Below are 15,983 nucleotides of genomic sequence, written 5' to 3'. Positions count from 1 at the left end.
TAACTGACCGTAGTTAAAGGAGCTGCCACCACATTTTCCCCTTATGAAATAATTTCCTGGGTTTCAACATTATCTATTTTTCTTCCCAAAATTCTTGATGGTTTAAATTTCTTGATTTAAACGAATAAAAAACGAATATCGTTGTATAAATACCGGTTATAGATTACCAGCTAAGTCATGAAAACATTACAGATGGGTCATGCGGTCCGTAAAAATAATTATAACAATTTTCGTAATTGCGACAGCCTTTACAGATAATAGCTGAAAGACCAGTTTCCCTACTATTCTGTTTACCCTGAAAAAGTGTTTTACATCTGGAGGTGGCTCACAGAGACTTTGTCGATAGCAGTTATAGGTTAATAGATATTAAAACATTAGTTTTAATGTTTGGTTATGATAACCCGTATTCGAAAAAAAATTCGTATTCGTACTCGTAAATTCGAAAAATTTAACAACTTTATTATTATTGGAATAAGGGTAGGAAGTTACCTCGAGCTTTGCGAGTACTACTAGAAACGAAGTTTTTTAATCCGTCTGGTTGGATATATCTTATTACATAAATATTCCAGTACAATGTACGTATTATTAGAAAAATTATTTGTGACTTAATTTTACCAAAATTTTAAAGGCGGTTATTCCGTTTCTGAAGTACTATGAATAATCATTTATGATATGCATTCTACAGAACTATATCTACACGAATTAAAAATATTTAAAATATATTTGATTTTCATATAAATTAAAAAATTCCAAAATTATATAATAGTGTAAAATTACATAAAAATAATCTGATAGATGATTCCCTTGCTTTACATTGTTAACCTATTCCATTGTTACAAAAATTACTCGGTTTGTTCTTAAAAAAAGATTTTTTCTGATTTAAAATTTCGTGAAATATATTAATAAACTATTTTAGCACGTCTGCATTCCAAGTTCTTTTCAGTCTTCTTAGAGAATTACCGGATAGCTATAATACATGAAGTTACCCAACAGTAAAATTTTGTATCTTTTTAATAAACAAAAAAACCTTATATAAAGATTTTTTATTGTTTCGGTTATGTATAACCTCTTTGTCAAGATGAATAATAGATCTATCTTTGTCATTATGTAGGCCTTATCATTTTATATTTATTGTAATACTGATACTTAGTTACAAATCTTACGATCTAAGATTGAACTGATGCGAGTAATATTTGAAGAATTAGCTGATCTAAAGATTTCTCATCAATACGTCTAGATTGGTTTCAGAAAATACTTTTATATTTAAATTTTTCAGGTTGCTCAAACAGGAAGGTTGTTAAGCAATGAAATAATAAAATTAAAGATAATTTAAATTCTCTACTGCAGGATTTCTCGTTTGTTGATTATGTAAAGCGTCCACTTTAGTCACCGATCGATCGTGTTGACTAAGTACTTTACTGATTCTGATTATGGATTGGAACGTTATATAAATAAAGAGAGGAACATTCAAATATTTTTATAGTTTTTAGAAATGTGTAAATAAAAATCGTTAAAAAATGATCAATTTAATTCACTCATCCCCCGAATAAATTTTAATAATACCGATAGTTAAGTTTTAAAACGACTAATCTGTTTTTATATACGAAGCGTGTGTGCCCATCCTCATGTTAATAGTAATTAAATTAATTAACTTAGACCAACTTGGAAAATTTTACAGCAAGTGGTTTAAACCTGTTTTAAAATTATCGATCTTATTGTATAATATTGTGTAATTTAAAGCAATAATTTATTTAATAATATTTTACCTCTAGGAGGGAGCTGGAGACTGGGTGTCTTTGGATGCTGAGTTAGTGATGATGGATGGAGAAGTTGTAGGCACGAAAAATCCAACAGGTCACTCCTTGCTGGTAGACTGCAGATTCGAACTGCCATTCGGTAAGCATTCAATAGTTCTAAGCATTAAATATATTAAATTTTACAAATAATATGCTTGTAGTAATACTTAATTTTGGTCTTTTACTGTAAAAATTTAGCGATAATAACAAAAAAGCAACATATTTAACGATAAATCTGTAGTAGCTAAAATGCTTGCTCGTTAATAACATAATTTTAAGTTTAGAAATTTTAACCATATAATGACAATAAATTTAGCGATTTATCAAGAAAAAAGTTAGAAAAAAAAATCTTATGAGCTATTGCAAAAAATTTTTATACTAAATAAGAAAAATGATAAAATAAATTTGTTGCTGGAATTACACTCTCTTTTTAATGTTTAATAATTGTTTTTAATAATCCGTTAATACTTCTAAGAATTTTAATTTTTGTAATGATTTCAAGGTATAATTTTTGTTTTATTTTTACGATATATGTCTATTTTAATTGTCGTAACCATTATGATTATGATACTTAACACATACAAACAGTTAGTTGTAAATTATTTTACGTTTTCTTAAAGAAGCTGCGACGGAGGAGAAGCCGGACGTATAACATCGATAGTAATTCTTCCGGCAAAAAACCTACTAACTGTATGTTTGCGTTAAGTATCATAATCATAGTGATTATGACAATTAAAATAACCATATACAGTAAAACTAATAATGTCTTGAAAATTTTTCACGAAGTATTACGGTACAGTTATAGATTTGATAAATTTTTTGTTGCTCGTCACACTAGGGTAAAAACAAAATACATTGTAAATACTTATTCTCTAGTTAGTTGCATTATTTTAAAACGTAAATAAAATAAAAAGTAAATAACACAGAATTATTTTATTAATAGATATTTGCAAAATCTAATTCAAAAACCTACAGTAAAATGAAACTAATGAAACTATAAGAAAGAAAAAGATGGGTGAGTGTAATACTGGGAACATCATAACCATCTAAAAATCATAATAATTTTGCAACATTGGCAAATATGATAGGAAAATTTGGAAAATAAATACGTACTTACCATAAACCCACGCATTTGTAAATTACACTTATAATGAATTTCATAATGAATTATTTAAACATTAATAACAGCCTACTCGTGTAATAAATAATGGTATATTTAACGATACTAATAATTTATTTATATAATTGTAATTTCCATTTACCAACATTCATTAATAGTGACTATGTTCGAGCGTTTTCGGAGATAATTTCTCCATCCTCAGGAACAACGATGTAATATGTATTATAAATATTTACTTCACATATCAATAATCGTAAAATAAATTTTAAAATAAATATAACAATTGATCGTCAGAGGTAAAATAAAGTCAACGTTTTCGGTCATGTCAGTAAGAAGCTCACACAAACCTAGACCTTCTTACTGACATGACGGATAACGGTGACTTTATTTTACGATCAAACTTTATTTTTCCTCTTTGACGATCAATTGTTATATTTATTTTACAATTATTGTTATGTGAAGTAAATGTTTATAATACATATTACATCATTGTTCCTCAGGGTGGAGTAATAATCTCCGAAAGCGCTCGAACATAGTTACTATTAATGAAAAATGGTAAGTGGAAATTTTAATTACACAAATAATTTATATATTATTACCAACGGTCCATGTTTACCAAAATTAATCTAAGTGATACTAATAATGCCTAAAAGGAAAAAAAATGTTAGAGATAAAGAAGAAAAGCAAAGCGAAAATTGCATCAATTAAAATGTTTTATACTTCCTTAGGTGCAGTCAGTAATTTGTTATAAAATATAGATATCATTAAAATTATGTTACTTATAGTAATAATATTCAATTTGTAACAGGTCCGAAATCGTTTACAAAATAATAACTATTTTTAAACGAAATAATACGATGATGGCCATTTCGATTATTAAACGATTATCATCAGTAGATATTGAATTATAATATAAAAATTAAAAAAACACGATAATAAAACCAATTAATACTAAAGAAATAATATTTACGGGATACTACAAAACTATTATTTTATATTTCTGTAGAAATCGTATTTAAATGTTTCGTTAATAAATATTCTTTGTTTAATTGTTATTAATTATTCTTTTTTATCGTTTTCGTCATTAGGAAAAAAATATATTATGCCGTATTTACTCGGGTAATTCAAGCACTTTTTTTGCCAACATCTTTTATCTAAAAGAAGGTGCGTGATTTAGGAGAGGAAACGATTTTACGTAGGTTTACAATGTAAGTAAAATGTGATAATCAGTGAGAGAATGATATTTATTTGAGTGAATGTTTTATTTTTAAATATTTAAGAAAAAATTAGATGCGTGAATTACGCGAGTAAATAGATTTATATTATATAATTTATTTAGTCATTATTACGTAATTATTCTTCATTATCAACTGATGATAATTGTTTAATAATCAAAATGCTCAACTAGTTTGTTATGTTATACCGCTATTTGTAAACGGTTTATGAGGGCTTTTAGTTTTGGAATTTATCTCAGTAAGAAGGTGAGCACTTTCTTTGTATCTGTATGTTACTGGGTCTGTAATCGCCAGCGTGAATAAATAATTTTATATAAATTACTTATCAGCTGTTAAAAGTATTTAAAAAGTTAATATAAATATACTTTCAATAATATTTAATTAATAAAGAACTTATTATTCTATTTTAATTAAAAAGGGAGTCTTATATAACTAATATTAACGTTAATCTAGTCCAATGAATGTTACTCGATAAATTTTTATAGTTATTAATGATCATTTAGAATTCTTGCAATATAAAAATATTTAGACTAATCAGACTGAAAAATGTGCTGGTTAGATAACTTGGAAGGCAATTGAAATTTAATTCATCGTGTAGAAATCACAGTTAAGGTTAAATACGTATATGAAATACATTGTAAAATTATGAGATTTTTTCATTATTTACAATAAACCTTTACAGTTGTAGAAATCACATAACGATTTTATTTATTCTATTTCATTTTGTTTGCAATTTTATAATCTTAATAGATTTATATAAAAATGTTTAAAATAACATTATGCAAAATAAAACGTTAGCAGATCTTATTTTATGAAAATAATATTTTATTGTTAATATTAATTTTCGGAAGAATAAAATAAATATAAATAAAATAAATATTCCTGTCTAACAATTTTCGAATTATCTCTATAACAACACTACTATATTTCCCCTCTTCCGTTATTTTGTGAACAATCAATTTTAAAATTTCATTTAATTATTTGTACTGAAAACATTTTCTTACAGTTATTCTTCTAAATTAAAATTAAAAAAAAAATATTTGTCCAATTCGTCTTTTGTCTCGCTAAATTAATGCTACAAGGAAAGTTTTGTACTGCAATATCGAACCTAAAGTCTTCCTCTTAGTAAAATGATACCATTAGTTATGAAAAATTTTCTAGTGGTCAGATAACTACTACTTGGCACAATTAATAAAGTTCATCTATAATTTCTATGTTATTTTCACGTAATTGTTATTATTATACCGGGTACATATTCTCTTCACTTCATAACTAATTATTTAATTATCGATTACTCTGTCACTATTAATTTGATTATTAACCATTGTGTTATTCACGAAACACTTATGTAAAAGTGTTCTTTTAAAAAATTATAATCCCGCTTCTAAATTGTGGATTTTATCATCGGCGATATTAAAATCATTTGATTATCTATCGAATCAGTAAGTAATTGTAACAGAAATCATAGGCCATTTGAAAATTTAAATATGTTGTAATTGATTATATAACTATGTTTTGGTTTACTCTTTAAGGTGATAAAATTAAATTTTCCTAAAGATATAGGGGATACAAGAAATAATCGACTGACAAAACTTAAAGCGTTGCATTACTACATCTTTAGGTTTAAAATTGATAATGGTGAATTTTATACGTCTCAGAAAAGGCGGTAAGCCCAATTTTAGTTCATAATACCGAATAGTTGGTCCGATCAGTTTTTAACTTTTTGTAGGGTAAATAAAGCGAAACTACAATATAATTTCAATAAGATTTGACTTGATGTTCTTCAAATATTTCTACTGAACGTACAAATTTCAATACACATCTATCATAATGTTCTTTACAGAAATAACCTTAATTTTCAAAACATATAAATCGTAATTTTTCTCTGTAGTTACGAAAAAATTAGGAGTAAAAAATTATGATAAAAGAAGACACAACATTATTCAATAGGGAACAATTAAATAAAAAAATTGAAAAAGCACATAAATTCTTTGAGTACTAAAAACAATAATAAGTAGTCAACTTGATAACATAAGCAAAAGAAAAGTAATAATAATAAAAAAACTGCTACAAAACCAGTAAATAAATTTATAAATTTATTAATATAAATATTTTTTGTTTGTTATATTGTATATCGTGTATCATTACAAATAATCCAATTAATAATTTATTTTTTATTTTATTTATTAACTGTTTATTTTTAAAAATTGAATGTTATTTATTTATTAATAAATTGTTATATTATTATAATCTATTTCTAAAAGAATAATTTTTTTAGGATTTTGTATTTATTAAAATAATTTTAAAATACCAAAAAAAAATCTGGAACGAATGAATATTCACTGGGAAATGTTATTTAATACTTAACGTAAAGTGAACTGAATAGATTAAAACAGTAAAAAAGAAAATTTACATTAAAACAATTATTTGTAAAACAGGGATGTTTAACGTAAATAGAGTATTAAAAAAAATTAAAATTACACTAGCGAGATGGAAGGTTATAATTTGAATGTATAAATTAATACGATTAATAAATAGTGATTTCATTTCACTGCAGATTATATTTAATTAACATTATTATGGATAAATTAGATTTACTGACTACTAGATTAAAACTATAACATCATCTTTTGATGGTATTATCTATAAAATGTAGGGAATTTACTTAAAATTAGTTTAAATCCCTCACTCACCGATTCTGAAAACACGTAATATTGTCACACAGTAAATCGCCGATATTGTACAGGCAGATAACTTATAATAATTTACTGTGAGATGACAGGTACTTACCTACTACCTCGTAATAAAGTAACCATTTTGGCAAAAATTTACAAATTACTCGATTTTCTTTTATATATTTACGTATTATTATCGTCGTCTTACAATGGCCGCGGCAGTAACAAAATCAGTCATCCGACCGTCAATACCATTTTAATTTCAATATTAAACTAAATGAAAGATATATGGGTATTGGTAATTCATTATAAAGTGAAAATTAACTGTACAAACTAAATCAGATAATTTAATGCTTATTATTTTTTCAAAACTTCTTTTTCAAAGAAGTATCCATGAATCGTAAATTTCATATAATGTATATTTTAATTTTATTATTATTATATACAAATTTATTCTTTCCTGTAATAAAGAACTTTTTTTGTGGCTTGACAAATTATACTTAAACTGCATTTAATGAGTACATTTTAAGACCGTTTTAGTTAAAATTTTCTTATTAATATTTTTTTACTTTTGTTTTATTTGTTCTCAGTTTTAATTAAAAAAGATGTATTTAGAATGTTTAGGTGAAAAAAAAATCTTACCTGTAGAAAGTATCCTCACTTCTGCAAAGTAAAACTTGACTCGTTCATTGTCTATCGGTTTTATTTATATTATTTTTTGTTCTTTGCATAGAGTTTTGTATCGTATATTGTATATATTCTATAATAATAAAACTCTTCTGTTTACATTATGTATAAAGCAGACAGCTTGCAGTTTTATACGTTGTTACAATACGATAAAATGAATATTAGAGAAAACAAATGCAATTCCTTTGTGTGTTTTTATTTTCATATTTAGAAAACGTTTGATTAAAAAAAAATTATTCAAATAGTAGTGGTATAAGAAAACGAGATGTACTTGTTAAATAATTATTTATCTGCGTACATTTTTTAAGAATACAAGGCAGTATTTTGCACTGAATGGGAAATAAATTATTCAAACACCTACAGATATATTTCACTCCCCGTTTATCAGTCACTTTTACATCTATATAACTAGTTATGTATCTTCATCTTTTTCATTTCACCATCCTCTTAATCATCCTCTCCCTTTCTTGTCAACTGTTTTGAATGTTTACTTCTTTTTATCACGCATTCTTTTTTAATTCAATCTGTTTATCTTTATCTTACTCTCTCAACGGTAACAAAATAAGTAAAATATAGTTTTTTGTCCGGTTTTGGCTATAAAAAAGTGGTCTACCACTGAACGACATATTTATCTGTAAAAAAATATTTTCTAATCCCATGTATCCTAAATTATATTTTTACCGCAAAAAAAATTTAGTTTTTAAACACAACCATTCAAACTTCACAAAATTCTAAATGAATACTTTGTTGACGTGTAATTGTTGTATTAACTTGATAGAATTAATGTAAAAAACTACCTATAACAATAGAATAATTTAAAGAAATCCAAATTAATTATCTCTTAAATAGTAGGTGGATAATACAAATTTAATAGAAACACTACATTGTTACTAAAAAAAAAACTCAGATATGCCTACGACTTGTACATCTAAGTAAAAACATGCGGTTTTTATTGTAGCAATAAATTCAACAAATTTTATTCAAAGAAAAAAACGTAAAAAAATAAGTGAAATCGATTAGTCATGTTTTTCCATACCGTGTGAATATACTTTATCGCAACTATAATAGTTCAAGATGCAATAATATATTTATAAATAATCTTTTCAATAACATATTTAATTTTATAATCAGATATATCTAATCGTAGGGTACGTGATTAAGAAAACATATTCAGATTGTCATCTAATCAGTCCAATGGTTCTCAAGTAAAACGCAATTACAAAATAAAATAGTCCTGCTAATAAATTTGGAAATTTCTTTTCAATCTGTATGAAGATGTACCTTGCGATTAAATCAATTTGTGTTCAGTTTTTGATTTTATTAACAACTGGATTTTTCCAAGAAAATTAAACTGATATTTTATACTTCTATCTTGTTTCATGCCTGTTTAAATTGTACATTTATTTCTTTGCTAAGAGATTTTTCTGTCTGTAAAGAAAATTTTAAGGTTGACTGTATTTGACGTTTGACAATCGAAATATCACTGATATTTATCAAACCAGTCAGTATTTTTACAATCAGAAAATATCAAGAAAAATGTATCCTTAAAAGCTAGGCAAACGTCGTATATACAAAGAAAATTAACGAAAAATTTGAGAAAAGAAAAATACGTGTTTAAAAGATTATGTATCAGAAAGTGAATGACATAATCCTATGTATATTTATGTAAATGTTAAGGTAAAAATATTTAATATTAAATATAAAAATAAATAAACATTTAGAATACAAAAAATTAAATATTAAAATTTTTCATTGAATATTAATATATCTCATAATGTAAAACTATGAGAATAAGTAATTTGTTATTTAGTCAGATTTTAATAATAATAATAATAATAATTTTTTATTTAACTATAAATTAATTATTATATAAACTAATTTATTGCGTGTAATTCATTTAAAACAATGCAAGAATAATTAAATTTAATTACTAATTAATTCTCTCCAGAGAACTGGCTGACGTATATATTTTTGTATATGTGTTTATCTTCAACATTAATATTTGTAAAGTACTTTACTTAATACTTAAATACTTAATATTTTATTAAGTTAATATTACGTTTTTATTTTCAATGTAAGTACGCGTGTTATTGTAATCTAACTCGCTTGAAATCTATCCAATTCATAGAAAAATGCGTGCTACCAAACCTAACCTGATATATAAAATTGAGTAATAAATGCATTATAGCACTTATCTTTTATTTATGTTACAGCTAAAAAAAATTTAAGAACTAATACGAGTAGAATTAATCACAGGCAATAAAGTACATAGAAACTGCTACTTATATTCCGTTATGACTTAAAAATTGGCAACGATTTTTGTTTGCTTAGTATATTATCTAATATAAATCGACTATTTTTTCCGTTCAAAATGCAATTGTGTTCTAACATTAGATCTATAAATATTTCCACAAAATATAACTGATATTCATGACCGTTATGTTTATTTATTTATTTTTTTTTAACTTTACGGGAAACTTGAGAATTAAAATGAAAAATGATAAAACGTGACTGATTAGAATAATGTTATAGAAGGTCTATGCTAAGTAAATGTCTACGAGTATGTGGAGGTTTTACAAGAAAAGAGAAATTAAATCAGTTAATCACTAAAATTGGTTTTGTTATTTTTGACTGCTTTCTTTAAAATTACTGCCAGTGGTGCAACATCGATTTAAATTTTAACTAGAAGGAAGAACCAATTTCATTAAAAATAATAAATTAAAAAACAGATGAAAATTAATAAATCTATTTTCTACTAAAATAATAGAATATTACAGACTTTAAAATAATTGAAATCAATTTCGGATCTAATTTTGGTTATAAAAAAAAGAAGTATGTAATGGCAGTTCAAAAAAGTTTTTAATACTTATTCTACTGTTTTTAAATAAACTCAGTATTTATTTAAAGAGTCAGAATACCAATAATTGTGTATGCTTTCATGAAAACATAGTTCACCAAAATATAATTGCAGATTTCCTAAGATCAACCTCATTCCTGATTTTAACAGGTTTGATGAGTTAAATAAGAATCACATTCAGAACCTTCTTCTGTTTGGTTATGTGTAATAGAGTTCAAAATTGTGAGGAAAATAAATTTAAAAAAAGTAAAAATAAAAAATAAATACAATGGGATGTTTATTTTTTTGAGATGTCGGACATCGACTACTTAGCCATTTTGCCCTATGAGAATGGAAAATTGTAGCCTATGAAAAATTTCATGCCTGACCGAGATTCGATCAGGGACCCATAGATGAAAGACTTTAATTTATTTTACGTTGAAATACAACTACATTTTAATTTAACATACATTATTCTAGTAGGACTTTGATCAATTTTGAATTTGTATAATGATCACCTATTATCATTTTGTAACAGAAATATACTTTTTAATGCTTCACCGAATAAGAAGATTAGATCTATTTTTCCCGTACTAGGACAATACTTCTGAATTTATAATCCCAAAATTGAAACAGAGTTTTAATTTTAAATTTAGTAATCATCAGAGATTTCAATTGTTTTTGCTTTGAGTTGTCTAAAAATCATTAAAAAGATTACATTTTTATATAAGAGGACATAAAAGCTAACATTTTTATGAAACAATACAATGAATTAATGCGTGTGCATTCTGTAACGAGTTATTATAAGAAGGAACGCGAACGCAAGAAATAACAGGATGTAACTTAACATTAGTCATCCAAAATTAAAGCCGTGTCGAATGGACATGCAGTGTATGCGCGTGAACTTCGGGATCGTTGAATTGTAATGTTTTTTTACTAATTCCTTTCAAAATGAAAAATATCCTTTTATTGTTTTACTAAGGGTCAACAACATTTTTTTTTTAGACATATCCTCAATGTTTGATTTAAATGTATACATTCTTTTAAACTTGGTTTAATTTGAATATTCTATGGAATAATCTAAATTCATCTAAAACTTTGTTAGAAAACTTATATTAAACATGAGAAAAGTCTGATTTTTTCTTAATTGTACGAAGTAAAGAAAGTATTGCGATCGCGAAAAATTTCGGTATCAGATTTCAACGGAAATATCCATTTTGACCATCCCTGAATCCATTTTGACTAGTTTCGGCGTGACGTCTGTACGTACGTATGTACTAGTATCTCGCATAACTCAAAAACGATTAGCCGTATGATGTTGAAATTTTGGATTTAGGACTGTTGTAATATCTAGTTGTGCACCTCCCCTTTTGATTGCAATCGACTGAACCAAAAGTGTCCAAAAAAAGCCCAAAATCCAAAAAAATTTGGATTTTGGAATTTTTCTTAACTGCAGTAATAAGCCCTCATTGAGAGCTTTCCAACGATATAAATTGGTACTTATTTTCATTGGTTCCAGATTTATAGACAAATAAAATTTTGATTAATGAAATATTTGTATCTTACAAGGGGAAGGCGCATCGGTTATAATTAGACTTCATCTCCTTTATTGCCCTTTTTTTTAATTTAAATGTATTGATTTATTAATAATTATTAACCTCTCATTATAAAAAGAACTTTACAAAAATTATAATTCAGTAACAATAAAGAATAAAAAAATATCGGAATTATTAAAGAAATAAAATTTTATGTACTCATTTAAAAAAAAAAAGAAGTGTATATGTAATTTAATATCACATTTTTTAGTTAAGGATTAGAGTAAGTAACCGGCAAATTAATATTTCGTACATATATTCATTCATTTTTTGGAGACAACACATTGTGCAAGCTGATTGACGTTTGTGAACATAAGACAAGCACATTCATATAACTCATTAAGCGGATTCATATGAAAATATTGTAAATTGTAAATCTCGTTTAAATAAACGATAATATTAAACGTTTTGTTATTTATTGTTTAATATAGATTATATGTACACTGTATTATATTTTATATATTACGCGAGACCACGCGCTCGTGTGTGTAGTACCGTGTGCTTGTACGTGTGTGATACTGTAATATAAATCTTTCTGTGGTACAAATACGAGCGGTCGAATTCTTTGGAACGTACATAAATAGAGTCACAGAATTGTTTCAGTTTAGGCCTTACAGCTGAGGAAGGGTGGGACATCTTAGAACAAATTCAAGCGATGTTCTATTGGATTTATAGTTGAAATTCAAGACATCATTCTTTCCTATACACCACCCTTATATTCTCATCCCACTATCGCCACCCGCTTTTATATCTTTCGTATTCTACAATAAAAGATCGACCTCAATAATTGTTTGACCCTTAACATTATGTTTGTTCTTATAATGTAGTCCTTGAGCTGTTTAACAAGAAATAGAACACTCGATTTTTATTAAATCACCCTATCTGATATAATTCTCTTATTGTATTGCGACATTACCCATGGCAAGTACAATTTTACACTTAGCGGACTTTCATTCCAATTTTCCTACGATATTCATCTATAATTTTAAGCACTTCAGCGCTGACGGGAAAGGAATTTCGTATGTATGTGCGCTTGTTTTTTTTTTTTTTTTGCTCAATAACAATTATAATTCCATTCGTCTCTTCTGCGGAGCCATAAGTAAGTTTCCTGATAAAAGCACGTGATAAGAAGGTTCTTAAAGAACCCCCAAAATAAATAATACATAATAAACAGTCGCAAGCAAACTTAAAATCAAATATGAAATTTCAAGCTCAGTCATAAATCACAAGCCATTGATTTTAGCACTACATAGTCTACAAAACAAACATTAATAATAAGTAAAAAAGAAAAAGAAAGAGAAGTAACAAGAAATTAGATACGACACCACTAAACTTGACGGTGTTAGATTCCAAACTGTTACGCAGACCCTAAGTCGAATACATGGGCTCGTTTCAACCGTCGGACGTCTCTGTTGTTATCGAGTAGATTAATTGCAAGGTGGTATACATGACTCTCAAACCTCTGCAGGTATTTGTCATTGCGCTGTTGTGCAATCTCACGAACCGATGGGAGCTCCAGATAATCCTGAATATCATCATTCCACGTGAACCACGGCGCTTCGGCAATTACCCTCGCTACTTTGTTCTGAAATCGTTGTATAATTTCCATATTTCCATATTACTAGCCTTTCCCCACAATTCTACACCGTACATCCAGATATCCGGCGCAGGATAGCCTTGTAAATTAAGATCTTGTTGGATAACGTGAGGCCTGAGTGATAATGTGCGCTTGTGAGTGAGAGTAATGTTTCTAACAATATGAAGAATTACTATTAAAGATAAATATGAATACACGTCCACGTTTCATATATGTATATCATCCATACACACGCTACTGCTTTTTTTGACATATTCTTTTACAGATTTTTAATAACTTCAATATTTTCCTTTTTATGAAATTTTTAACTGTTCTTTTCATCCTACGTCTCCCAATATTTTATTTGTTCTTACTATTTACAGAGCTAACTCCCTATTCTTCCGGTCATCAGAATTCTTACATTATTAAAACATCGTCTGATAATTTGTAGCTACTCGGTAGTAACGTTACTTAAAAATGTTGATAAAATTGATACAAGTTTTCTTTAAAAAAATTCTTTATTTTGTTTATGGACTGTAATTTAAGTTAAAATTTAATATTTCACTGCAGAAATTGAGTAGGAATATTTTACTTAAATATTCTCAATTTGTTTCCGTTTTAGTTTGACAGATGAAATAAATGTTCAGTTTATGAAACAATCATTTTATGAAAAGCTTTGTTAAATAAATTTTTTTGAACTAAAATTTTAGTTAATCCTTAACTTTTAAATACTTCTGCGGAGAATTTAATTACATCATTTTCATACTTAAAAATACAGACTATCATTTTTAAACAAACTTCACTTACGTGTGTTTTACGATTATTTCGACAATCATAAAGAGTAAATAACTTTGTATCCATCCAAACGTTATCATATCGAAACGATCTGTTCCCTTAGCAACCGTCGTTGTTATTACATTTTAAAAATGTTTTTATTTATAGTTTGACTATCCGGTTAAAAAGAAAGAGTGAAGTAAATTAAACAAAAAATTCTTCATTATAAACGTACAGGTGACTGAGTTTTGCTTCTTATCTCGTACTGAATAGCGTGCGTTTTATATGTAGTAACCGTCCCTCCCACCAGTGATAAAAATGTTAGGGTTGCATTCAAACGTATATTAGCTTTTCATATTTTAACACAATGTTGAAATAATTTGAATTTATTTTGTTTACGATCAATCATTTAAATTTAATATTTTGTTCATTATATATATAAAAAAAAACACATTAGGTATATGTAATACAGATAATTAGTATGAAACTCTTACTTTGCGAATTTCATACTTTGAAAAATCTATAACGAAAATAGTTTTAAATTTAACAAAACACTTATAATTATTTCGATTCAAAACTTAAAAACCGATTTATTTTTATGTGAAATATTAAACTACTAATGCTATTTTCAAATTTATTTGTTTTTAAATAATCTCAAGCAATTTTACAGCTTCAAACTTCTAAAATTGGTGTATTTCATCAATTTTAGAAGTTTTAATCCTGAAAATCGCTTAAAATGGGTTGGTTAGTTCAGAAGTTAGTTCATTCCTAAACTACCCTCTTGAAACGACTATAACAATTTAAAATCTGACAAAAGATAAAAGTCAAAACCTGGAATTTACATTCTAGGCTTACTCGTTAAAGTGATCTGTGTCCTTTTTACCGGTTCAATGTAGTTTACAATGTCAATTTGGAATTATGAAATAATTTAGTTTTGTAAAATATAATGAACTACTAGAGTTTTTTTCAAATTTATGTCTTCTTGATCGTGTAGCTATCAAGAAAGCTATTTGGTAGCTTTAATTTTTTAAGAACGATATAATTTCATCAATTTATTTTAACCTCTCATTCCCTAATATAGTAATTTCCATTTTCCCTTGTTTTTAACTCAAACCTGTTAACCATTAACATTATTTTATCCTTAGTGTTTGCTCTTATTCTTTGTTTTTCTTTCAGTTTCTTAGTCACTTCATCCATATGTATGCATAGTCTCTTGTAATCTTTTATAACAGCTTTGTAGTTTTGAGGTAAGAGAGAATTATTTCCAGTAACGACTAACAGTTACACACACATAATTGAGATTATAATTATGCATGTATAAGTTCATATTTATAAAATGTTAGCTTATATTTTTAACATGACGATAACGAATTTTTTAAATATAAAAAGTAATATGGCATAACTTCATGGGAGGTAAAAGATAAATCAAGAATTTACTTCAAATTTTACGATCAAGTATTTCTTCTTTAAAGTAAAGTTATCCGTGACTGAATATTGCTTACAATTAAAAAAAAATTGTATATATACTTAAAACAAATTGTTTTGTTAATTCTTATAACACAAATATTAATAAATATTTTATTAAAGAACACTAGCAAGCACAATAACTTTACACAATTATTTAATTCTACATACCAAAATAATGATTATAAATATTTATTATAAAATATTATTTAATGTTTTGAATCA

The 15,983-nt window shown here is 26.3% G+C and overlaps 1 protein-coding gene across 1 annotated transcript in view; it reads left to right on the top strand.

The window, feature by feature from the left end:
- The window catches only part of LOC142317747 (uncharacterized), a 507,996-nt gene that overhangs the window by 397,031 nt on the left and 94,982 nt on the right, over positions 1-15,983 (top strand). The window contains exon 6 of the mRNA XM_075354295.1: positions 1,773-1,896. Within this exon, the coding sequence (XP_075210410.1) occupies positions 1,773-1,896 (124 nt within the window). The remainder of the gene's footprint in view (positions 1-1,772; positions 1,897-15,983) is intronic.

This window comes from Lycorma delicatula, chromosome 1, assembly GCF_047948215.1.
Source record: "Lycorma delicatula isolate Av1 chromosome 1, ASM4794821v1, whole genome shotgun sequence".
NCBI lineage: Eukaryota > Metazoa > Arthropoda > Insecta > Hemiptera > Fulgoridae > Lycorma > Lycorma delicatula.
This window is presented reverse-complemented; position numbering and strand designations above follow the sequence as displayed.